The sequence below is a fragment of the Columba livia genome, chromosome 10 (assembly GCF_036013475.1).
Source record: "Columba livia isolate bColLiv1 breed racing homer chromosome 10, bColLiv1.pat.W.v2, whole genome shotgun sequence".
Classification (NCBI taxonomy): domain Eukaryota; kingdom Metazoa; phylum Chordata; class Aves; order Columbiformes; family Columbidae; genus Columba; species Columba livia.
In genome coordinates, this window is record NC_088611.1 from 20,975,544 (window position 1) to 21,001,300 (window position 25,757).

A 25,757-nucleotide genomic window follows, 5' to 3' on the forward strand; every position below is an offset into this window, starting at 1 on the left:
AATGCAATCCACTAACAGGCAACCTGATCATTCAACATGTTCTTAGTATCTAAAGTCACTGCTCTGGGCTACAACCCAGGTGGGCAATAACCCCCCAGAATCACGCTGCCTGTCGCGTGTTAGTGCCTAATTACTGCAGCCAGAAGTACCCGGGTAACTGCGGGAAGGGGTAATGGATGAGCAGCAGAGGTTACGCTTCACCAGCCTCTGCTATCAACTCGCACGTGAAATTACAAACTTTCACATACATTTTCACTCAGAATAACAGGTAAATTACTGGACATGTCCCTGCTGCTTTATCCTCCCTGCTCCTCTCCACAAAACCAAGGGTAAAGCCATGAAGCAGAACAAGACGAAGTAGTTAACTAAAGACAATTGGAGCAACAGGAGGTTTTGGGTTAAGGAGTGGCTTCTCTCAGCAGGATGTGGAACTGCTCTCCCACCATCCAACAACAGGCAGTGAGAGGGCAAACGCCCTTCTCTGGGGAGCAGATGTGGCATCTGTTCTCACCAGGGAGGGGGACAGAGGACGAGGACACTCAGGTGACAGCTCAGGCCAGTGTTGAAGAGCCTGGTCCCAACGCACAGGCACCGAATGAGCTTCCAGAGGTGCAGCCGGGTGAGCAGGTTTGTCCAGACCTACTGAAGGCAGAGGACTTTCTGGACTGTCACCGAGAAATGCCTGCCGAAGGATTTTTCTTTCCCAAATCATCTGTGCCTAGGAGTTAAACCCCACTCACGTTCTGCAAGTGCAGCCCAGGAGCCGCTTGATCGTGGAAGCAGAGAGAGAGAAACGCGCTGGGCTCCGCAGAGCTGCTGCGCCCCAGGGCTCGGCTGCTTGGATGTGGGCTCTCAGACCATTCTTTCCTCCAGGGTTTGCACGATATTTAAGCACAGTGTATTTCCAGAGGCCAGGGGAGCTGGAGCGGCTATCGCAGCACCACGAAGACCCAGCGAGGGTCTCGCTCCCCCATTCCAGCCCCCCGAAGTGCTGCCCAGCACGGCAGCACTGAACCCACCTGGAATGTGGAGATTGAAGGCCAGAAGGACGTTGACAAATAAGTCGGGCAGCTGGTCGGTGGTGTCGGAGGGCAGCCCGTCCTCGATCACATCCAGCAGGAACTGCACAAACTGGGAGTTGAGATGTTCTGCGCAAGGAGAAAGAGGGAGTTCACAGCACAGGGAAAACAAACCCAGCAACCAGAGACCACATAAGCCACTCCTCCGGGCTTTTATGCTTAAAGACCATTCGCAGAGTGTCGGTGTCAGCCTCCAGAGAGTTAACAACCCTGCAAGGGGACTAAACCGACCACTGAGTATCTTTGTGTGAGAGACAAGTGGGTCAGAGAACTACCCACAGCGCAGGGGAACCCTGAAAACTGCTCCTCCACTGGCAGCTTTCGGAGTAAATCAAGCACCAAATCCTGCTCTAGGTGTTGTTGCAGCATCGCTGCCACCAAGGAAGGCTTCAGGTAGGAAAAGATCTGTATTCTCGACCACTGGTTTAATCCATCTATTTAAAAACTAAAAGAAGTAATCATCCAGATCATTAGTAATAACCTGTTTTTCAATTGAGCTCTTAGGAAAGCTCAGGAGCAAATAAGCTCATCTGCAGGAAATAACTGCCAGGGTTACACGAGGAGAGAAAGGCAGGAGGTGTGAAGGCTCATTTCACAGTCTGTACTGCACTGGCTTAAATCTCATATTGCTACCAGGGTGCTAAGGTGAAGCTGCTTATAAAAAATCTCTACTGCATTTCTAGGAAAACTGAGCCCAGAGTTTCCCAAATACGGGAACATGACACGGGCTGGGGAAGAAGCGGGCAGGGGTTTGTGGCTGGAATGAAAGGACAGAGGACAAAACAGGCAGATGTGGCACAAAGTTTGCGCTTTGTTATTGACGGCAATATCCTTAATCATCTCTGTTTTTTCCCAAAAGTTGGAAGCACCCAGGACTGCACCGTCCGGTGAGAAGGGAGACGGGGAGGAGGCCCCACCAGGAAAGGTCCCAGCACAGCCCGCATGTCCCACCACGGGCTCTGCTGTCCTGCCAAGCCGTAACCACCAGCTGCTCTTACCGTAGTGATGGTATGGCAGGGGCTCCCCCATGGAGAACATCATGGCCAGCACCAGCGCGGAGTAGCACATCTTCTGGTGATCTGCAAGATCGAGGGCCTGCCATTAGTTCTTCTGCAGATGTGAAAAAATGTCTCCCAGCTGCAGCTGGGAAGCCACACGTATAATACAGACATTTAACCGATTAGACTGCTCCTCGCTCCTATATTTACTGAGCAATAAGGGTGTTTTTTCCCCCTGTTTAAGCACACCACGCACCTTCTGTGCCACGTGTTTCCAAAGCAATTTATAAATAACCACAACAAGAATTCTTGATTTTTTTTTTCTGGGCAAACTCGATATGAATAATTAAAAACCTCCCCTGCGCAGTCCCAGGACACGTCCCGTAGTTATGTAATTACTGAACCCAGAAAAAGCATCCATCTGGCCACCTCCAAACGCCGCCTGTTCCCAGCGCCGCCGCCCCCGGATGGCAGCGCCGCTCGTCACCGTGTCTGCGATCGCCACCGCGGCTCTGCCTGGAGCCGCCAACGGTCCCCGGGGAGCCCCGATCGCTGCTGGCGACTCGGGCTGCGCGTCTGCCCGCCTCCCAGGCCGCCCGCGGCTCCGGCGCTGGTACCTCCCGCTGGTCCGACGCAACGTTCACTGGCAGCAGCTCGACCCGAATGCCCCGCGGAACCGCAGCCTTCCCTCAATTTTAATTAACAGGTATTTGCAGAAGGGAAAAAAAAAGCCATCATGGCATAGGGTCTGTCCAGTTCAGCACAGCCATGAACCTGCCCCGGGGTGGGAAATGCGGTGGGTTTGGTCCCTGTGGCAGGAGCTGCTGGAAGGGGGTCACCCATGCCTGCTCCCTGGGTTTGCAATGCATTAAAGTGTGTTAACTGATGGCAGACAAGGAGGAGATGACCTGGGACTTTGGTTTCCTATGGAAAATAAACATTTACCACGTGTTTGCCATGAGCTGCTCTCAGGTTAATGAGGTATCATTACCAGAGCCAGCGAGAGCTGGGCTGAGCCGTGGTGTTTTGCTGTTCCGCATTTGCACGTGTCAGCATCCCTCATATCCTCCATATCCCATATATCCTACATATCCCCCCTGTCCCCCCTATCCAGTTCAGCAAGTCTGAAGACTATAGGAAAAGGAGGATTATTTTTATAAATCAGGTTACCACACATACCGGCTAAATAAAGTTCAGCTGTATCTGCCAGAAGAGCCTAGGGGCACTTGTTACAAGGAAACTCAGGGTGTATTTATAAATAAAATGACCCAAACTACTTTTCATTAGAGGGGAAAAAAAGTCCCTTCAATATATGATGCTCCTCCCAACAGTGCTGCTTCCCACACAACACCTGCTGGTTCCAGTGCCCCCTCCAAATGTTTTCCTTCTCGATGCACAAACCCATCCACCTCCGAGCACCTGCACCCTGCACTTTGGTTTTGAGCGCACAGGCTGATGCTTTTGCTGTCACCACTCGCTCCCGGGCTGGGCCAAAGGACTCGCAACACTCGGCGGCTCTCGGGTTTACTGTAAGCACGGGGGAAAAATGCTAAACAAAGGACATGCAGACTTTGTCAGCGCTGCACAACATGCCCGAGTTCTCAAATACCAAATGCTTTGAGTAAAAATAGCTCGTTTGGGGCTTAACCAGAGCTACTACAGCACAAAGAGTTTGCAGGAGAGCGCTCTGGACCGCGCGGCAGCAAAGGGAAGCTGAGACTGCTGTTTACTCTTGGTAAATGGAGATGGAGGATATTCAATGACTTAAATATTGTTCAGACTTATATAAGAAGCTCTTGGCTACAAGGTGCCAGCGATGCCAAAGCTCACCGCAGCAGAAAGAGAATCTGACAAACTGTTCTCCACACGATTTTCCATGTTCTCCTCCCCGGGTTCAGGAGTTGGGTACCGGAGGCTGCAGAGGCAGACACAGGGACATGCTGCTCCCAGCAAGGCTTTCATGAGCAAAACATCTTCTCTCATCACATCAAAGGCAATGAAATAATGATCTGAGAACCAGAAGCCAGCAATAAATATGTGGTTGTAGCAAATATGGAGGAAGAGCTTAATTAGAGCTGGGAAGGGGGAGGGTGGTTTTGCGTGTCCTTGGCCCACCTCCCATGCGCTGATGTCCGTTCGGCTCTGTCGACAGCAGACTCCACTACGAGGTGGCAAATCTTGTTGTATTTGCGTGAGGATGCGGAATCAAAGGGTGCTGAACACCAGCCAGAAAGCTGAACTTGGGGCAGATTAACCCAGTGAAATCAGCACAGATGCTACAAGTTTTTGGAGTGTCCCAGCTGCAGCGAGACTCATCCAAGACTCACCATGCTGAAGAACAGAGTCCCTGCCAGCCAAAGCACAGCTTTTTATTTATATTTTTCCTTCCAGAGCAGCACCACTGGCTGCAAGAAAGTAAACAGCATGAATACAACTGTCCTGGAGCAGGGGGACTCTGCTGACAAGGAACTGATGAGCACCGCTGGAGTGGCCGTGAAGGGCAGAGGAGACACGGCTGTTTGCTCAGCATCCTGCATTTCCGAAGCCTGCTGAGGTGCCGGTAAGAAAGCTGCTATTATGTGTGAAATGTATTTCTCAGAGGCTTTCAAAGACCTTGCTTCTCACCTCTAAACGCAGCAGCGCAAAACGCAGGCGCTGGGAGCAGACACGACTGTCTGCGCTGAAGTGAAAGGAGCCCGACAGCTGAACACTGAGCTGTGACCGGGGAGAAAGTCACAATTATAGGCTGGATTATCCCCCTCTGTTTTCTTTGGAATTGTTCTGGCTAATTCTGCCTCGCTGTGGCTTATTATAAGCTCTTCTAACACTGATGGATGCGCAGGCCAGCGGCAGCAGAGGGAAGCGGCTGTCCAGGAGCAATAAGACCCAAGCATCTGGCAGCAGAACTGGCCAGCGGCCAACGGGCCTGCAGCAGCCCCAGGGTAAAGCGCCTTCTCATCAAAGGGGCCCAGCAGCCCCGCATGGAGCTTCTGCATCGCCTGCTCTTCAGGAACAGGCTGGGGGGGATCCCACAAAGCTGCCGCAGCCAGTTCGACACTCCCCAGTTGCTGAGCGCTGGCACCGATCGCTCCGGTCCCCGCCATCCGCGGGAGGGATTAGTTATTCTGCAGTATGTCACGGATCAGCTGCTATTCCCCGGTTTTTAGTACCAAAATAAGCGCCAAGTTGTTCTAGGATTCAAGGTCGTGTTGTCACACAAGGTACCGCCTGCCATGAGCTGGCAGGATGTGCAGCAGTAAGCACCAGAATGGCAGGAGAGAACCGCTAGTGAAACCACCTCTGAAGGACGGACACGTCTGGGTCAAGGGTGGTCACCAGGAGGACTGGATGCCCCGCAGAGGACATCTGTGCAAGCGCCTGCTGTAAGCGGAGGGGATCAGGACACCGATTTATAGGCTTCTGTGACCAAAAGTGGTCTGTCAGCAAAGGAAAAGCAGCTTTTCACCCTGCGCCTGTCCTGCCCATGTGTTACAGCAAGGAGGGAAAAGCCCCTCACCGTGAAATGATGCCCGGGAAAGAAGAGATGCTGCAGAGCTGCGGGCTGGCAGTTCAGGACACAGCGGAGCCACTTTTCACCTGCTTACAGAATCCCAGAACGTTTAGGGTTGAGGGGACCTCTGGAGATCATCCAGCCCAACCCCTGCTAACGCAGGGTCACCAGAGCAGATCGCACAGGATCCCAGGGGGTTTGAATGTCTCAGAGAAGGAGACTCCTCACCCGCTCTGGGCAGCCCAGGCCAGGCTCTGGCACCTCCCAGGAAAGACGTTTCTCCTCACGTTCGGATGGAACCTCCCGTGTTCCAGCCCGTGCCCGCCGCTCTGCTCACCCTGTGTGTGCGTCTGCATGTCCCGCGCCAGCTCCATCGGCAGCACCGAGTTCACGAGCGTCGAGATGACGGCAGCGTCCAAGCTGCACATGGCTCCGAAGCACTTCAGCAGCAGCAGCCGTAACGGCACCCTGTGCTCCTGCAAAAACAAGTCACTGCATGAAACAGTGTCCCACATGAGGGTCACTCTAAGGCAGAAACATAAATGGCTAGAAATTCCCACTGTTGGGCAGCCACAGACTTTCCCAGGCTGATGCTGAACCCAGAAGATCTACTTGCTTGTAGCTACAGCACAGGAGTCATTTTCTTATAACGTTCACAACTGGGCTGGCTACAGGTTGTTGGTACAACCAGAGCTCAGATCTGAAATGCCCCAGTTCATGCCCTGAACGTGATACAAACCAACAACATACACCCATCCCCAGCAAACTGAGGTTTAGCGAGGAGTCCCTCAGCACACCGAGGGTTTGCAGACGCTGCTTTGAAGGAGGTTTCCTGACTACACAGTATCTGCAAATCCTCGGTGCGTGATGGTTAATGAACAGGAGGGGAGCAGCTCCTCCACTGTGGAGCTGTCGGGTTCGTGCTGGGAGCAGAGAGTATAACCAGACAAGTTTTGGGATGTGCAGGGAATTCCAGCAAAGATGACGCTGAACCTGCAGCCCCCACACAAGAGCTCTGGTGCTGGGGTAGGCTCCGTACTCCAGCCTCAGCCAACAACTCCGGGGTTCAGAAAACACAAGTGAGCCAAGCCCTGGCACAACAGGAGACCCATCTGCTCTCCACCTGTTCAGGCTTCCTCAAAATCCCAGTCAAAGAGCAGGCAGTGAAAACCAGCAGGCTCCAGTATGCCCAGTCTGCCTTCCCAGTGCTCTTGGACACACTATGGCCCCTGATGCTGAGCTCCGGGTTCAGACACATGAGTGCCAGCTGAAAGCTAAATGCCACAAGGCCCAATGTGCTGTAGCTGGGGACTTAGGGACAAGATGGGGACAAGTTTCTAACCCCCCCAGAGTCCTACAACAGCACGTTGCAGGAAGGAGAGGGGAAAAGCAACACCGCAGAGGCGTTGAAGGCAACACCTCCATTCCTTCCGCTGAATACTGATTTCCTTCCTTGCTCCCAAGGCTTCTGCTCACAACCTACTTTCCTGAGCGAAGCTATTTACTGATGCACAGCAGCCGCAGCCTGTCAGCTTTCCCAAGGCATCCTCGGAAATCCTTCCTCTAGATATTAGCGACGCCGGTTCTGTCCCTCAGCGCAGCTAATAAAAGCAGCGCCAGCGACCGCTTCCGCGTCTCGAGCATCCTCTGCTCTCCCATACGACTCAAACCCATAGCACTGACATTCACCAGCACGCAAAGGGATGTGCTGCAGCTCCATCTCCTTCACAGACCTGCGCCATCCGGGGGGAACACCTTAGATATATTCCTCATAGCAACCCTGCTCCTTTACATCTTCAGGGAGATCTCAAAAAGAGAGAGATAGGATGCGTTCTGCCACCTTACCATCTGATAATACGCCACGAGGGACAGGACGGATTCAAACTCATTCTTCTTGCACATTTTCTTGCAAACTTCTGGGTCTGCGTCTGTCTGGAAGCAGGAATGAACAGGTCAGCCCAGCGACATGTCAGAGCAACAACGTGCCCACCAAAGCAAGCCCAGAGACAGCTCGAGAACCACCGCCCCATAGATTCGGCATCAAAGGGAATTCTTGAGAAACTTCTCTACTGTGCAGCGTGTTTTGGGCTGAAAATATCTACCAACCCCATGACCTGAGCAGCACCTCGATGAGCACAACATGCAGCTGCACACGGCAGCTCCAGCACCGTTCCTGTCCCGAGAAGAATTGTACATCTCCTCCCACCCCTAAATTAGGAGGAAACGGTTGCACAAAATCCCCCTCATACAGCACAGGCCATATGATGAGTGATAAAGACACTGGGATTTATTACGCAAAACAAAATATCAGTTCTGCTTATGTCAGAACTGGAGAGGAATACAAAATAGGGGCCAGAGCAAACCCCACGCAGGAACCCACAAGACAGACCATGTCACTGCACTGAGGAGCAGCTCCCACATCGTCACACTCCCCATACACAGGGCTTGTACGTGCTGGTGGCAGCGTGGGGACATCATGTCCCACGGCTGCTCACCGTGCAGATGTGCCTCTCGCGTACGCACAGATGTGTCGAGATGCTTCGTATTTCCCCACAAAAAATACCTTGAAAGCTCACTTTCAAGGTAGCCAAAGAATTTTGTTTGCATTTAATTTGCCTCACCCCGCGGGCACTTCCCAGCCACGGAGGATGTTATAAATGGAAGACGTTTTAAATGAGCCGGGGAGTGCAGACTTGTAGGTTTTCTGTGGGAGGCTGGGTTTTCCTGGAGGTGAAGGGTTTATATTCTGCAAATACTACAGATACCGGGAAGAACACTCTAGAACTCTTTGCAGAACAGCTCTAGAGCTCTCTGCAGGACAGCTCTAGAAGCCTTTGCAGAACAGCTCTAGAACTCATGCAGAACCACTCTATAGCTCTTTGCAGAACAGCTCTAGAACCCATGCAGAACTGCTCTAGAGCTCTTTGCAGAACAGCTCTAGAACACATGCAGAACTGCTCTAGAGCTCTTTGTAGAACAGCTCTAGAACCCCTTGCAGAAACAGCTCTAGAACCCCTTGCAGAACCGCTCTAGAACCCCTTGCAGAACCTCTGTGAGGCGGAGAGGAAGGCAGCTCAAGAGCGCCGCAGACCCCGCACAACAGGCCAGGGCTTCACGTTGACAATAAAGGACGCACAAGAAACCCCTGTCCTCTGAAACAGCAGATCCGACGGCAGCACAGGGGCGAAGGAGCCAGAAGGAGGGAGCTCCACCAGCGCCGCCTGCCCTGCCCGTGCGGCGCTCACCAGGATGCGGAGCAGCTCCTCCAGGTAGCAGCAGATGACGTTCTCGTCCTCGTAGAGCGCCCAGCTGCGCTGCTGAGCGTCGTCCTTGTGCCGGGCCAGGTCGGCGAAGATCACCTCCAGCCGCTGCTCGTCGTGGCAGATCTGGCCCGAGGGCAGCCCCGCACTCAGGTTCTGCACGACAGCGAAACCGCGGGTTAGTGGGTCCTGACAGCTGGGGGTTGTGTGGGTGCCTGTTTCCTCTAATCTGTGTCTCGGGACTGGCAGCTGACCTCATTCAGTCAAGAGCTGGCAGCGAAAAGACAGCAAGTTTAAGGCACACGCGTTATTTCAGCTCTATACTTTTGGGTCCTCTACTGGCCTCCTTTCCTTGCACAGCTAATGCAGTAAATGAACCAAAATAAGTTACCAGAACTGGTGCGTGGTCAGAAAGTCTTTAAATCCAAGCTGCTGCCATCCTGCCGGATGGTTATCTGTCTTCTGAGGCTGTTAGAGAACCCGAGAAACCTCAGCTCAAACAAACCTACACCTTTTTCCTTATTGCATTCAGTAACGTAAGGCTGATCCAGACAAGCCAGCACTCCCAAAGCTGTGGGAATTGTGCCCGAGTCGCCTCAAGATCACAGAATTGTGACCTCCCAGCACACGGGCAGGTCACAAACTTCCCACTTTACCACAAACCAGCGGAAGGCAAACGCTGCCAGAAGGGGAATTATCATTCCTGTAAGAGGGGAACTTCAGGCAAGAAGCCAACCCAGGTGACCACGGCCCCCGGCACGTTTCCTAACACCTAAAGGAAAACCCAAACCGCTTGGCCACAGTGTGACGCTCAGTACCAGTTAAACCTTATTTTCCATTCCCAGGGGGTGGCCAAACAACGCTGCATCTTTCACAAAAACAGGTCACCAAGAGCACAGGGCAACCCAGCCTCACACCCACAGGTATTTATAATACCCTGTTACCCCCCCACGAAACAAATGAACCATGGGCATCGGGCAGGTGCTCAGAGCCCTTCAGAGGACACGCCAAAACTCTTACAAGTTAGTATTTTTCTTCAAGGTTTTTGGGGGGTGAACTAATTAGGACTTCAATTCAGTGCTTCAATTCTATAATAAAAAAGGATTCTTGTTGTTGCTGCTCACGACATAATTTTAGGCAGGCAGGTAGGAAGGCAGGCGCGTTGCCGGGTCGGCACAAGCCTCTGTGAGCTCTGAGTACTTTGGGGAGCTGTGGATGGCCCCACAGAAACCCAGGTAACCGGCTGCGAGAGAGGACGGCGGCTTTCAGGAGCCAAGCACAAACCCAAGAGAAATCCCACTGAACAGTGATTTGTTACAGGAGCAAATTCATTAATTAAGAGGCTCGCTTGGTCTTGCCATCCCATCCTTTTTTTAGGAAGACCTACCACACCGCAGTGTCACCTGTGTGTCCCAGCTGTGTGCTCCACGTACGTATCTTACTCACACCAAGCAGTGCAGGGCTGGTCCTGCCTCAGCCCACGGCTGGGACGTCTTTCTGGACGAGCATTGTAACGAGTACTCGTTTTAATGACCACTCTATCCAGCCTCTTATCGCTAATCTGCTTCCCCCAATCCTTCATCTGCAGCCCTTACGGCTCCGCCGAGCATCAAGCGCCTAATGGACTCGGATGAGATCAACCCATTAACGAGCTCGTCAATCCCACCGCTGTAACGACACAGTCTCAGCACCATCCTCAGCCCTCCCATACCAGGTCAGGGCTCTGCTTATTAAACATCCTGGCAGCTGCTCCATCCTGCAGCCTCATCATAAGGTCCTTTCCAGGAATCCACTGGAGAGCTTGTGCACAGGAGGAGGTTTTGGTATTTCTAACACCACCACTTCGCGTTATCTTGCTGCTTCAAGTAGTTTCCTCCCCCCAGCCCCGCAGAACAAACTGCTGCAGGAATTTTGTTCCTCCTGAGATGCCTGAACGCATTTTTGGGAACCTCGTCGCACCCACACTGCTCTGAGGTCACCACACCTGCCCAGGTGCCATCATCATCCCAAGCTCTTCCTCACCTTCCTCCCCACCAGCCCCCGCGCTGGATACATTTGAAAGATGTACAGATGAGGTTCTCAGGGACATGGGTTAGTGCCAGAGTTAGATTATGGTTGGACTTGATGATTTTAAGGGTCTCTTCCAACCAAAACGATTCTGTGAGTCTCTGGATCACCAGTGCTGTGGACACACACACATCTACCGGCAGTTTCCCTCCAGATGAGCCCAGATGTGCCTGGGGCAAACCATACAGCAGGTTTTCAGACACATTTCAGGGGAACTGCTCTGGGAATTCACCCTTTCTCTGCCAGCAAACCATTCCCACTACAAAAACCCAGCACTGACACTGCACTTGGGCTCCTCGGCAGCCGCTAAAACAGATGGAACAGGGAGCAAGAGAGACTCCTGACTTGGGCCAGCCCAGCTCCCCAGGACAGGCCTAACTCCCCTCTCTGGGCAGCAGCAGGTCTGGGCACCCGGGGACACAGCCCCACGGTGGGGCAGGTCGGCAATGTCCCCTTCATAAAGGCTCCCCCAGCAATTATCACTAATGAAAGGCCTTGCCTAAGCACTAAGCATTCCTCCCACCCTCCCCATTCACTTTTGTTACAGCATTTCACAGAGGAGGAGCCCTGCCTAGGCAGGCTGACAGTCCAGCCTAAGGAGGCAGCATTAAAAGCGCTCGCCCCGGTGACCCCGCTTTGTCCCCGGCGAGCAGAGGGACAAAGCTCCCGCGGGAGAAGCCGAGCCCCATAGCAGCGCTGGCCTCGCCAAAGCAATTCTCCTTTAAGCAAAGCTGAATCGACAAACCAATGGGAGCTGCACACCAGAGGCAGCCCGGGGGCTCGGGGAAGCGGAGGGAGCTCGGCCACATCAGCCACCGGGTTTGTCACGGCCCCTTGGGGACAACAGGCAGCCACCAGGCACCGGTCACAGCCCAGCACGGTGACACAAACCCCTCCAGAAAAACGTCACCTCCTGCACCAACTTCCAAACTTGACCCTCCATCTCCAACACATCCAGGAACCGCTCGACCCCACCAGCCTGGGCCCATCTCTGAGCTTGAACTGAGTTCAGACCTTTGTCAGCGGTTTTCCAGCTTAAATTTAAGGCATTCAGAGATGAGTCTGAGTCACAAGTGCAATATAGCAATGCTAATTTAATAAAAAGCAGATAAGTGATTTCTAAGTGCTCCCTCCCAAGGTGTAGCTGCCTTGTGCATTAGGCAATTTTGCTCACCTCACACTCCGCTTAATACATTCTCAAATCAGCCTCCCAAGGCAAGACATCTACAGTACTGCACCCCCCTCAGACAGGAGATCACTCAGCAGAGCTGAAGGCAATCACACATCACCGATACACACTAATCCCAGCGATTCTCTGGATGCTTGGAAAAAAATCAGGCGGCATTGACATTATCTTTAGTCAGGTCCAAATTTCAAATGAGCTCCCACAAAAGCCAGCTCTGGTTCAGACGGTCACAGCAGCGATGCCTTTGATAGGTTTAGAATCATAGAATCACAAGATGGTTTGGGTTGAAGGGACCTTCCCAGCCCCCCCAGTGCCCCCCTGCCATGAGCAGGGACATCTTCACCAGCTCAGGTTGCTCAGAGCCCCGTCCAGCCTGGCCTGGGATGTCTCCAGGGATGGTTCATCCACCACCTCTCTGGCCAACCTGGGACAGGCTCTCACCACCCTCAGAGCAACAATTCCTTCCTCATGTCCAGCCTGAATCTCCCTCCTTTAGTTTAAAACCATCACCCCTTGTCCTGTCACAACAGGCCCTTTGCACATCCTGCCCAGTCACCACGTCACTCGTCAGGAACTGGTTCACGGACAAGAGGGGACACTTCCATGGCCAGGTCAAATCCTGACCTGAGGAAGACAACTCAGCACGTTTGCTCCCGCAGATGAGGCTTCTCCAAGCAGTTTGGTACCTCTGAAGCGTTTTTCCTAGGGTGTGAGCACCTCAGCAGCCTCCTGGTCTTTGCTGTTCCCCCAACGCAGCCCTATGTCACCTCTAGAAAAGCAGGAGCACGAGGTGTCCCAGCAGAAGAGGCTTCTGTTCTGCCAAAAACACGTTCCTGGGCAGACTCCCCGGTGAAGAAGAAGGTAAATAAGAGGGAAGTGCCACCGCATTTCAACCCTCAGAAGGCACTGGGGATAGGAGCGAAGTAATGGATTCTGGAATTGATTTAGTGAACCAGTGATCTGACTTCAAATTAGGACTGGAATGGAAATAGAAAGGATATAAGTAAGTAAGCAATGTGATACAGAAGGTTGAAGCAGGTACACTATCTGCCACGGGCAAACCAAAACTTCAAATCAAAGCTGATCTCTCACGCTGTTCCAGAGGGTGGAAGAAAAGCCTTGAAAAATATACAACAGAAGGACTGGCTGTGTATTTGCACAGACTGGGGCGTAAAGGGATTTCAGAAGCTACAAATTAACGAAAAAGCAGCCCTTGACCTAGAACTGACGACTCAGCAACAATGCCACACAGAAGCCCCTGAGATCGCAGAACAATTTGGAATAATGATCAACACGAAGTCAGCTGTGATAATTTGTCCCGTTAAACCAAGGCAGTGCAGCCGCCCCATGGCGACATGCGACTGTCCTTTCGATTGTTAGAGCTGGTTCTTCTGCACCAGGTGAACAACCTGGCCTGGGACCGGGCACCGATGTGTCCGCACAGCCACATCTTCTGCGTGGGACACTCGTGACAAACAACCACTGCAATGCAGCGTTTACACCCGAGCACTGTGCGAGCCCACCCGGCCTGTCCTGAACACCGCTCAGGGTTGGTACCGGTGTCACGGCACCTTCCGCAGGGTCCCCAGACTGTACCGGCCACCTTTAAGTCCTGTGGATGTCTTAAATGACAGAAATCACATCAATTACGGGTAGATCTATACTCACCCCCGCACCAGCATGGGAATTTCTTCCCATCTTTTCCACTGCAGCGGTGGCCATGAAATTGGGGTTTGCAAATCCCCTCTGCAGAAACCTGGCGCTCACTTCTGTGGAATTCAGCTTATTGTATCTCGAGAACAGGTATTAAAGATAAAAATAATATACAACGCTCATTCAAGGTCCAAGTGACAGAAAACGGAACTTCTTAGCATGTGAGTTGGAGCCAGAACATTTGCTTCAACAGCAAAATTTTTGTGCTGAATCTCGATCGCCCATCAACACGGTTTTGTTACTGAAGTGGGAAGCAATTAACCATTGGGCTATGGCCACAAACTGAGACGTGATGATTGCTTCTAGGACCCTCTGCTCAGCGCAGACAGTTACCCAGATTACGATTTGATCTAAAATTTGAATGCCATTAGTTTTCCGTATCCCAGTGCCTCTGAACAGTTCATTATCATCCTGCCATTAGCGATGGAACTCCAAGAGATGCTTATATGCAACCTTCTCCTCGGGGCTGTATTCAGCGAGTGGGAGCTGCCATTTATTATCCCTCCGACTGAAGCTGCCCAGGTGCATTTCGCTTTGCTACAAGAATCAGCCTTTTATTTCCCTCCTCGCGTGTCTGCAGCAGAGCAAGGAGGAACAGACAATTGTTTTGGCGTAAGGTTTATTTGAACAAGCTCAAGATAATGCTCTTCTTCCAGGGGCTGAAAAACTACTCCTCTGTGCTTCTTTTTCAAAAAGCAGGGCTGAGGTCTGTGTTATGGAACAGAGGTTCACATCGATGGAAAACTTTCATCGCTTTGACGAAAGACCAGGCCAGACATATGAAAAGTTTTGGATGCTCCATTGTCAAAAGAGACAAGAACCCCTGGGGATTTACAGCATGTGTAGGCACGCTGAATCTACAGAGGATGTGCAGCACCATAGAGGAAAACAACTTTATACAATGCATTGGTTTATAAAAGGTTTCTATAAAGAAGCACTTATTGCAAAAGCTTCATTTTCCTCAGCCTCTGTTTGTCACATTCATAACTAAAAACACCTCTTTAAAAAGCCACCGTTCATTTATTTCTCTGATTCTATGCTGCCGCAACGGTTCTCCACGAGCTTTCAACACCTCCTGTCAGAGCTTCCGCAGGACGTTCCAAGTCCTGCCACATCCCTTCCCTGCGCTGTCCCCAGTGCTGTCCCCGGGACCTGGAAGCTTGTCACCTCCGGCCCGCTGTGCTCCTGTGGTTCAGATCGCTGCCATCCAGCCCATCACCTCCACCCACACCGCAGCGTCACCCACAACACTCACCCCTCCACACAGCCCCCAGCGCCCCCAGCACCAGGGGCCCTCTCCGCTGGTTCCACCCCCACCCTCAGCTCCAAACTCAAGGTTCTGCCCGTCATCTGCAGCTCATTTGGGGAATAAACTCCTCTGTTTGCCACTTCCCTGCTAACCGTGCTCAGAGCTGGTTTAAAGCCCTAGTTCCCTTGGTTAGACATCTAGCCCATCAAGCATCTCTCCTTCTGTTTAAGATCTTGGTTATTACGAAAAAATTCTTCCTGGAAAGGGCTGTGGGGCATTGGAACAGGCTGCCCAGGGCAGTGCTGGAGTCACCATCCCTGGAGGGTTGAACAGACGGAGATGAGGTTCTCAGGACATGGGGCAGTGCCAGGGGTGGGTTATGATTGGACTCAGTGATCTTGAGGAGCTTTTCCAACCAAAATGATTGCGTGATTCTATCTCACCTCTCATCCCAAATGTTAGGAGAGCTCGTGGAGCTCGTAAGACCATCTGCCCGATGCCGGGAGGTGGTTTGCAGCAGCCCCCCAGCCCAGCCCCGCAGGCATTACCTTACTCTCCACCACCGAGATGAGAATCTGCTCCATGATGCCGCTGGTTGCTGGGACAGAGCTCTGGATGTGGCCAATGACCACGCCGATGGCCACGCGGGACAGCTCGTAGCTGAGGTGGGTGTTCCTGCGCACCAGCTCGATCAGTTCGGCACCTATTGTCTTGGGCACGGATGCCACCAAACCACTGGGTTCTGGTGGCACCGGCTCCACCGTGGCCGCCTTCTTCTCCTCCAGGCAGAGCGAGCTGAAGGCGTCCAGGCTCGCAGCGGCGGCCGGGGCAGCTTTCTTCACCTGAGAAGCCTTCTCCCCATCCACAGTGTGGGACCTCTGGGTCCCCCCTTCAGCCGGGGGTGCCGGGGCAGCCCTCTTGCTCTGGGGAGATTTGCTGGCCCCGTCCTTCGGGGAAGTCCCGTAGCGGGAACCGGCGTCCAAATTGCGCGTGATGGTGGTGTGGACGCTGCGGCTGGGGACGGGGGGCGGCGTGTTGGCGGGGCTGGAGGTGGCCGTGGGGACAGCGGTCTCTGACGCAGAAGACGCGGTGTACAAGGTGTCCAGGGACGTGGTGCTTATGGAGGAGGCACTAGAAGCTGACCCAGGGATGATTTCAACAGCGTCTGAAAGGGAACAATTAAAAATGCCTTAGCAACAGCATCAAAGGGAAAAAAGAGAAAAAAAACAAATTGCTACAGCACAGTCCATTAAAAGGCTCATTGTGCATGCGACCAGAGCAGTTTAACTCCTCTTCCTGCCTTACTTATCTCAAAGCAAAATTACACCAGTTCTCTCTGGAGCATTCCCACACAATCACCTCTTTAGAAAAGAGAAAACTGCTCTATTGAGATGAATACCCTTCAAAGGGCTCAGTGTCTTACTGGGGAAGGGAGGGGGGGACAGGACTAAGGGACAGAAAAGTCTTTTCCCCCTGGCTTAACGAGGGTTCTTTTTCTGCACTCAGGTTCTAAGCCCTCACTTCGGAATCATGATGTTTGAGAACCGCAAGACACCGAAGCGTTCGCACACCAGCTTACAGCTCCCTCTTGCAGGAACCCCAGTGACCACGCCACGGTCAGCCCTGCGGGGAAGGAAACGTTTGGCTGACACCAGCTCCCACCTCGCCCTTGCGGGACTCCCCAACATTTGATCTGGAGCCCTGGAGCCCCATGAGCATCCACCACTTGCACAAGCCTCCATGTTATCTGCTCTGCTGTATTTGTCCCCCTGCTCTCGTTCTGCATATCTCCAGTGATGGTTCTGTCTCACCTTCCAAGGAAAAAAATCCACTACAAGCAAAGAGATGCTGAGTTTTCTCTCCCCTTTAACTTGATCTAGTATATAATTCTGGTAAAGCTTATCCCTTTGTTTCCAGGAAGCAGAAATGTATCCAAGTCCTTCCCTGACTATGAAAACAGTGACCTAGGCAATCACTGGTTTACCTTCATCTAGAGCTTCAGGAGAGCAGCTGATGTTGGGGAGGAATGTGCCCCGCCAACAGGCAGCTTCCCCACAGCAGAGGAAGGGCTGTGGGACAGACACAGACTCCTTTGCTGCAGCTCTGCAGGCAGCTCCAACCCCCCCTGCCCCTGGGAACCCTCCAACCGCTCCATCTGCCACTCAGTGCTGTGACCGTCACAGTGCTGAGAGCAGCTCAGCAGGGTGAGCACTGTCTGAAGCTCCTGCCGTCAGCCCGTGGCCCTGCTCCGAAGGGCAGGGAACAGCTCTGCCTGGCTGGGAGACAGCCACGGTGTCTGTGGGAGTAAATCGCCCAGGTTGTGTGCTGCCACACAAGCAGGCAGAGAATTTGCTCCTTGGAAAGCACGATGTTCCCCAAGGGCCATGGACAATGGAGGAGGAGGACATCCACAAGTGCCCAGACGCTCCTGGATCAGAGAACCACAGAGTCATTTTGGTTGGAAGAGACCCTCAAGATCACAGAGTCCAACCATAACCCACCCCCGACACTGCCCCATGTCCTGAGAACCTCATGTCTGTCTGTCCAACCCTCCAGGGATGGTGACTCCAGCACTGCCCTGGGCAGCCTGTTCCAATGCCCCACAGCCCTTTGGGGAAGAAATTGTTCCCCAGATCCAACCTCAACCTCCCCTATATAAATTCAGGGTGTATATATAAGGATGCCCTCCTAAGCACAAAGCAAAAGCATCCAGGCGCAGTGACTGCTGTATCGCCCAGTGTCCGTTTCGTGCCCAGGATCTGGAGAGCGGTCCGTCCTTACTTTTGACGGGACCGGCGATCTGCGCGTTCCTGCGTTTCTCTGGAGGTGGGGGGGTGACGGGCGCTGCGCGCCGGGGCTGCGGCGGGATCTGCAAGGGAAGATTTCAGAGCAATCAAAGGCGGTTGACAATAAAGACATTCTCTGTTATGAAACCTTCTTTCTCGCGTGCGTGTGTAGATTTGTCCTTACATCTCTCTCATCATTTGGGGAAGTTTTCTCAGGAGGACAGATATTAATAGGCAGCTTCCTAGAAGAACAAAGCAGGACTCACTCCTGCTTCATCCCCTCCCTGCGACAGGCACAGCAGCCCTTGTTTAATTGCCGTGTTTGGCTGCACTCGGCGCACACGTCGTGTAGACCTGTCAAGCATTTACTCCTCCTTTATTCCAAACGTGAACCCACACGCTCGCCGTGACTCCACATTACTCTCAACAGCTCCACGGCGGCTGCAAACAGAGCCCGTATTTAGACGCTCTTCTGGAGAGATCCATTACATCAGCCACAAATACCCTTGCAGAAAGACAAAGCCAAGGGCTGGAGACACATAAATGCCTTTTCCATGCTTTCAGAGCTATTTCTGCTCATGCAGGGAGGGAGAAAATAGGGCTAGACCCTCTATGCAATCCTACACTATAGCAAGACCCGCTGGCAAAAGCTTTTGCCAAGGAGTTGCATTAACTCTCAACATCTGGGATCTCTCTGCAAGTCTGCCCCAGCAACGCCAAGCCAGCGGTGTATGAGCTACAGACCCAGATTCCTTTACTTGTCTTTTCCCATTGGATCCAGACACCACGATCAGCAGCACTGCTTACACCAGCACGGTGTTACCACGGGGGTAACCTCTGATCGGCTGGGTGGGAGCACATTGCATCAATACTCTAAATCCTCACATCCCACGGCCAGGAGACCCTTAGGACTCATGTGGTTCAGAGCCTGCTGCCCAAAACACATCCTTATTTTTATGGAATATTGCAATCTCTGCCTGCAGCAAAACCGCCCCGGGCAGCGCGGGATGGGAATGGAGATGATGGTCAGAACGTCTCAGGTGGCCCAGGTTGAAGCCAGATGGAATCTACCTGCCATAGTGACACCCAGACCATCACATGGTGCCAATTTCCCAGGTTTCTTTAGCCCTGGAAGAGAAGTTTATCTGTGACCTGCCCTGTAACACCAGCAGCGCTGCCAGTCCCGGCAATGAAAACCTGAAACACGCCTCTGAAAGGTCTATTTTAAATGGCTCAGAACAAGGACAATGAAAAAAAAGTGCTTCCTTTTCTTCCCTGGATCCAGGAAGGGTAGAAACTTCCTCTGAAATGGAAGCAAAGATATTCCTGGGAATAAGACACCTCCAGGAGCCACCTCAAACGTTCAAGACTCGATGCCAAAAGCTGACGCTACAGTGCTCCCCAGACGAGTGAAGACGCAGCAGTTTGCACAGCTTACCAAGGCTTTGAAAAAGGATCTCTCAGTCCTCTCCTCCCACCCAACACATCCAACCTTTTACTGTGTCACATCACAAGTCGCTCCCTTACAAGCCCCTTTAGCTGGTGGATTAGCAGGAGATCCCAGCTCCCGAGCTCTGCTGCTCTTGTCAATCCCTCCCACATTGTTCTCTGGGTAAAACGCTACGTGATACTTGCACACGGCTTCAAAAATGACCTGTGTCAGTCCAAAAAGAGCGAATGCACAGCTGAGAGAGGCCAGACAGCTCGGGAGGGGTCTCTGCATCGCGCGGTCCCAAATCCGGAGAGCTCAGCTGTGCTAAGAGCAGAGTCCTCTCCGTGGAACGGGGGGGATAGCGGCACGAGACGGAGCCGCTCGGCGCGGCCGCGGTCACCGGTGCAGCGGGATTCGGCAGCCGGGAGCGCTCAGAGCTCAGCACCAGCGTGATGGGTTTGGGCACAGCTCGGGTTGGCATTTGGGAGCATTCCCATGGCTTCACTGGCCCTTCCAAACGTACCGTGCAAGTTTAACACAGCTATCACAGGCTAGGGTTTGAATTAATGGGCGCATGGCTGATGTCGGCTCAGAGCCCTGCCGGCCTCGTTTAGACGTGAGGCACCACGTGAATTCCCCCGAGCTGAGAGCTGCCGCGCGGTCCGGAGCCACGAGGGACAACCCACGGGTGTCCCCTCCCTCTGCCCCACGGGGCCAAGGGGGGGATGTACAGCATCAAAACTCCAAGGGAAAGGGAGGAAATGGAGGAAAGCATCCTCCAGTTGCCGTGGGGAAGGTGATGGTGTAGGAGCCATTGCAGGTCAGACCCCCCTATCCATGGGAAGGAGGAACCTTGTCAAGAGTGCAGGGAGAAGCACCTACACATGTTAAAACCCTTCCTTTCCCCAAGCGTCTACAAGGGGGGTGTGAACTTCCCAAATCCACAGATTTGACACGTGTGCATCCCGTTTTGCAGGGGCTGTTGGCCGCAGCTCCGCTCCCAGCGCCGCTGCAGACACGAGCTGACTCAACCCCAGCCCTCCCACCCACTGCTGGGGGAGGCACAGACCAGCACCCTCCCCCAACCCCAGCTCCTGGGAACCGTGCTAGCGGGGCGGGAACCTTCAAACAAACCAAACCAACAACCCCTCGCCCACCACCTCCTCTGAGCCAGCTCTGCCAAGACGCGCTGGCCCACAGCACCAGCTCTGGCAGCCCAGCATCACAGCCCACGGAGTGCTCGCAGATGCCGCGGGCTGATTAAAAACACCCCGAGAGCCCAACCTCCTCGCTTGGCAGCTGGTATGTGACTGCCCCAGCTCCTGCTAACGACAGCGGAGCTGACCAGAGGCTCAGCACAGGTGCCAGCGCTGAGTCCTTCCGCCAGCTCAGCCCTAGGGAAGCAAAGCCAGCGATGGGAGATTTGCACTTCAAATTTTCGCACAAGTTGCCAGATGCAAATGCTGAGCACGCTAGAAAATGCAAAGCAACGAAAAGCACATCCCAAGATGTGCTTTCTCGGGAGCTGGCGAGAACATTTAGATTTCAGGAGGTCTCTTAGGCAGCTGCAAGACCCGTGGCAGAAGTCAACGCTGCTTCCTGCATTTTGTGTTTTCAAAGTGCACAGGAAACCCCCCAACTGAGCTGTTAAAATCTCAAGGAGCCCCCTGAGCACAGGGCAACGCTGGGAGCCCTTCGACTGCGCCCTCAGCGCCACTCAGCCAGAAACAGTTCCTTGTAGCCAAGGAATCTGGCGGGCAACCAAACCACAGACCAGATAAAGATGGGAATCAGCACGGCAAACGGGCCGTAAGGTGCTGCATTGGCTTTGCCCGTAATGCACAGGCTTGAGAATGGAGCTGCTCTGGCTGCCCAGAAAACAACCACCAAGAGAAAAACGGAGTTTGGAGGGATTGCCGTGTTCTGCGTGAGCCAGAGCGACCGCTCGTCTCTGCGGACTCGCGATTCTTCAAGTGTAAAACACACCTCATCTGCCAGGAGTGACAGCGCTTCAGTAGCTCATAAACGCTTATTCCAGGGAGATGAAGAAAAACGACAGTGCACACGTTCATCTGCAGCAGAAAATATATATATATATATCTCCGTGCTCATCCTTGCACGGAGCCTGGAGCCCTAACAGCCGGCTCTGCCTGCGCGGCACCATCGGCCGCATCGCTCGCCCCAGCAACCGCGCACCGTCCCGTGCCAACCTCGCTGGTGCTGCGCAGTGACCTCGGTGCTGTGCGTCACCGAGATACAAGAAATCCGCTCTAAATCATATTTCCTGCAATTTACTTCTAATTCATCATGACACGGAACATTCAGACAAAGCAGGATCTTTGTGTGTTGTTGTTTTCGTATTTTGAGCAGTACAAATAGGCACAGCAGATAAAGGCTTAAGGACCAAAGACCTTCTTGTGTGGATTTAAAAGGGGGCAACAAAGCAACGCTGAGCACTCGGGGGGTGATTCTGCTGCTCACATCAAAAGCGGTACTGAAAGTATGCTCTGGGGAGCGTGCAGCTCTTTGAGAAGGTTGTCAAGAGACAGTCATGCAATCTAGAGAGGATCTCGCGTATCTCCATAAAACCACAAGGATCCCAAAACCCAACACAAACGTAAAAGGCAGAGCGCTGGTTCTAGATTTCTTAAAGACGGCATCAATTTACACCGCGGTGACCCCAGGTGAGCAGCACAAGCGCTCGATTTGTGCCTTCAGCTGCAAAGGCATTTTATTGACCAGGACAAGCGATGCCACACCAGCAAAGGAGGAACCTAGAAAGCGTTCAGCTGCTGTTACCTGGTAGAGACCTTCATCCTCCTCCTCGAACTCGGTGTTGGGCAGGCTGTGGTGCCGCTCGTAGCCGGTCCGGCACACGCCGTTGGGCTGTCGCGCCACGTCCAGGTGGTGGTCGCTGGAGGACTGTGTCATCACCGTCCCCTGCGGCGCGGGGGAGTGACCCTTGCGGGACACGGTCTCCTTGCGGTGATGGATCAGCTTTCTGAAACGGGACGGCAGCGTCAGGAACAGCAGAGCGACCACGCTGCAACGTTTACATGATGTATTTAAATGATTTATTGCATTTGGGCTATATATACCAGAATGGGTTACATTACTCTGAACACCAACTACGGTTTCATTAACAACTAAGGAAGCACTTCTGGGGGAGGAAGGAAGAAGCTTTGCAAGAGTCCATGATTTATTCATCAGTTCGCTGGAGAAAAATGCCTCTTCCTCAGGGGAGAGCAACATATTGCATTGCAAGCTCCAGAAATTGCCTGCACTTTAGAATCAGTGTTCAGCTGAGATTAAACCAGCGTGCCCCAGCGCAGAGCGCGAGGTGTCAGAGGAACAAAAAGAATCTTCTCCTCACAAGCAATTATTCGAGAACAAATTAAGGACCTTGTGCCACATGCCAACAACCTCAACAATTCCTGGCTGGTGAGAGGAGAAAATACATCTGGAAAAGTTTGGGATTTCTCCTCTGAGCCTACAGCACAGCTGGGAGTTTGCTCCTCTTCACATGCACAGGGATGGAGAGGGGAGACGGAAGCCCCGCTTTGCTGGACACGGTTGACAGGAGAAGCAGCATTGGCCACCAGCTCCAATGGGCTTTGCAGCACAGGGACTCAAATCAACGACGTTCAACTTGACCCCCAAGAACACAAAAGACCTGAGCACCAGGTCTGCACTTACTGGAGGACATCTCTCTGCTCCAGGTTGTACTTTCCCCCATTCTTCATGGCCGCGTTGTGCACAGCCTCAATGGCACGGTCAATAGACTGTAGAACCACATCTTGCTCCAGCACCTGAAAAAAACCACACACAAAAAATCCTGTACGTCACTGTGCTGCTTCAGCTGCGGTTCTTTTGCACCAGAGCATAAGGCAGGGGAGACCACAGAGCCCACCGAGCGGGCGCTGAACCAGCCGAAGGGCCGAGGACCAGCTCCCAGAGCCAGAACCCATCTCAGCACCATCTCACTTTTCCCTCCTTCCTTCCTCCAGAGGGAACACACTCGAAGCCCTGCTGCAAACTGAGTCTGCCCGCTCGGGCTTTGCGGCTGGAAAGGCAAGTCCCTGTTACAAGCACCGAAATCCGGTGACGGCTCTAGAAGAGCGGGGACGGAGCTCCAGGACCAGGCCTTGAATATGCAGCCGGCTGCAGGGCCCTGTTGAGACCACACTGCAAAGCCCAGCTTATCCCAAACTCATTTATTTCTGCTCCTGCTGCCCAGCTGTGGAGCACACACAGAGCTACAGACCTACTCGAAATCCAGTGCCCTTCATGGTCCGTTGCCTCTCGGTTTGCATTTTTGCTCGCTTTTTTCCTTGATGGTTTTTATGCTTGTTTTGCAACTCAAAGTGCCTTTTCCAAATCTCCACCCAAACTGTCATAGCAACATTTATTTCTCCTGCCAGCTGGTTTAGCACTCTTCACTGCAGCTGAAATAAACACCAGCTTTGAAGCAAGAAATACCAAAGATGCCATTCCCCGGGGTTACGTGGGAGGCCGGGAGAGCCGTGGCGAAGGGGCATGGGAAGGTAAAGCAGGTTCCCACACCTGGGACATGCTCCACGCCTTTGTTTGCCAGCAGCTGACGTGCCTTCAGAAGACAAGACCTTTACGGGAATAGGGTTGAAGGCAAAGGAGATGCTACTGAGGCCTTGCCCTGGATCCTGCAGACCTGCAGGTCTCCTGTAGCTGGTCCCAGCACCATCCATCTGGTTCGTGCATCATTCATTTGGTACCAGCACCATCCATCTGGTTATTACACCATTCATTTGGTACCAGCACCTTTCATTTGGTTCCACCACCACCCATCTGGTTCCAGCACCATCCATTCGGTTCCTGCACTATCCATTCGGTGCCAGCAGCCTTGGCCTGGGTGAGCAGGAGGAGAGGAAGGGGATGCTTGGACTCCAGCACAGCTGTTTGAACACTAAACCCCCTTCATCTTGGCTTCCTTTGCCCCCTCCCTGCATCACAGCAACCATTTATCCAGCCAAGGAGCGGCTGGAATCTCATCAAGGATGCACCTTAATTGGCCTTTGGGGGCTGCAGAGCAGCAGAAGGCAAACCCCCCCATCAGGGCGGAAAGCGCCTGCCTGCATAGTACTGGCATGCAGTTTTCAGATAACATGCTATGTATTATTTATGTCCTGATTAATTACTAAACCAAATGTGAATTAACAGCAACTGCAGACTGTGGGGAAAAAACAAAACAAAACAAACAAAAACAACGAACCAGCACAACCTGCAAACAAGGTGGGGATGAGATGCCCCTGCTGCAACGCCTTTGAAGAAGGAAAATTCAGGAGGTTTTTTTGTGGGTTTGTTTTCCCAAGAAACAGAGATAGGGAAGAAAGCAACTGGGAAGAACTTTAAGAAGAAAACCATGTGTGTTAAAATGTATCTACCAGATCTGTTAAAAGTATGAGATCAAGGACAAAACCAACACTCAGAAGCCAACTTTGGGATGAAGGCTCCAAGCAGCCCCATACGGCCTCGGTGCCATTAACACCTCTCACTCCAGATGTAAGGAAGGAAATGGGGCAAAGCTCATTTGAACGCAGTTAAACAAGTGCTGGAAGGAAAGGTGAGTTCTTTCAGAGGATACATCTCGTTTTCTTATGGCACGCTGCTGCTTTCTTCCCGGAAAGGGCTGTGGGGCATTGGAACAGGCTGCCCAGGGCAGTGCTGGAGTCACCATCCCTGGAGGGCTGGACAGACGGAGATGAGGTTCTCAGGACATGGGGCAGTGCCGGGGGTGGGTTATGGTTGGACTTGATGATCTAGAGGGTCTTTTCCAACCCAAATGATTCTGTGATCCTCTGACATCGCCCCCGATCCCCAGGAATCCACAGGCTGGAGCTGCTGCTCGCTGTGCGATCCATTTGTTATGGAGGGGGAGCTTCTCCTCTAATAAAACATCGCATTTGCACACTAATGCAGCAGCGCTGTGACAACCGCCTTTTAGCTGGCGCGCTCTTTCCTTTGTCTCCTCTCCCCAACCCTCTATTAACAGGGCCCTGTCAAAAGGGCTGGAATAAAAAAGCAGCATTAACATGCCACTTGCACTTTGTGACATTATTGATGCTGCTCGTGAATCGTCTCCTCCTCCCTTGCTCAGCTGAGCTCAGGGTCTTCGGCATGGGGGCTGCCTCGCATTTGGGGCTTGCAAGACACCCCGCATTGGGGATCCCCTGCCCTAGAGTCATACCTGAGCTGGTGAAGATGTCCCTGCTCATGGCAGGGGTGGCGTCGGGTGATCTTTGAAGGTCCATCAACCCAAACGACTGTGGTGGTGGTAGAAGGTGCTGGTCATGCGTGCCCACCCTTGCACAGTTATCAGGTGTGGACAAGAGGCATCAATAGGACACGTCACCCTCTGCCCAACATACCGTGCAAACAGAGGGGTGTTTTGTCGAGGTATTGACCCACATTGACGTGGTGACTCACCCCAGAAAGGAGCG

General features: G+C 52.9%; 1 protein-coding gene across 2 annotated transcripts in view; it reads right to left on the bottom strand.

The window, feature by feature from the left end:
- Nucleotides 1-25,757, bottom strand: part of NCKIPSD (NCK interacting protein with SH3 domain) — a 44,946-nt gene that overhangs the window by 5,687 nt on the left and 13,502 nt on the right. For both annotated transcript variants that reach the window (XR_010475180.1, XM_065075707.1), the window contains exons 2-10: nucleotides 22,978-23,090; nucleotides 22,081-22,282; nucleotides 17,845-17,932; nucleotides 15,612-16,228; nucleotides 8,834-9,004; nucleotides 7,434-7,520; nucleotides 5,926-6,064; nucleotides 2,078-2,158; nucleotides 1,020-1,148 (exon numbers count right to left, since the gene is read on the bottom strand). Coding sequence is in view for 1 of the 2 variants with exons in the window: in XM_065075707.1 (XP_064931779.1) it covers nucleotides 1,020-1,148; nucleotides 2,078-2,158; nucleotides 5,926-6,064; nucleotides 7,434-7,520; nucleotides 8,834-9,004; nucleotides 15,612-16,228; nucleotides 17,845-17,932; nucleotides 22,081-22,282; nucleotides 22,978-23,090 (1,627 nt within the window). In the remaining variant the exon portion in view is untranslated. The remainder of the gene's footprint in view (nucleotides 1-1,019; nucleotides 1,149-2,077; nucleotides 2,159-5,925; nucleotides 6,065-7,433; nucleotides 7,521-8,833; nucleotides 9,005-15,611; nucleotides 16,229-17,844; nucleotides 17,933-22,080; nucleotides 22,283-22,977; nucleotides 23,091-25,757) is intronic.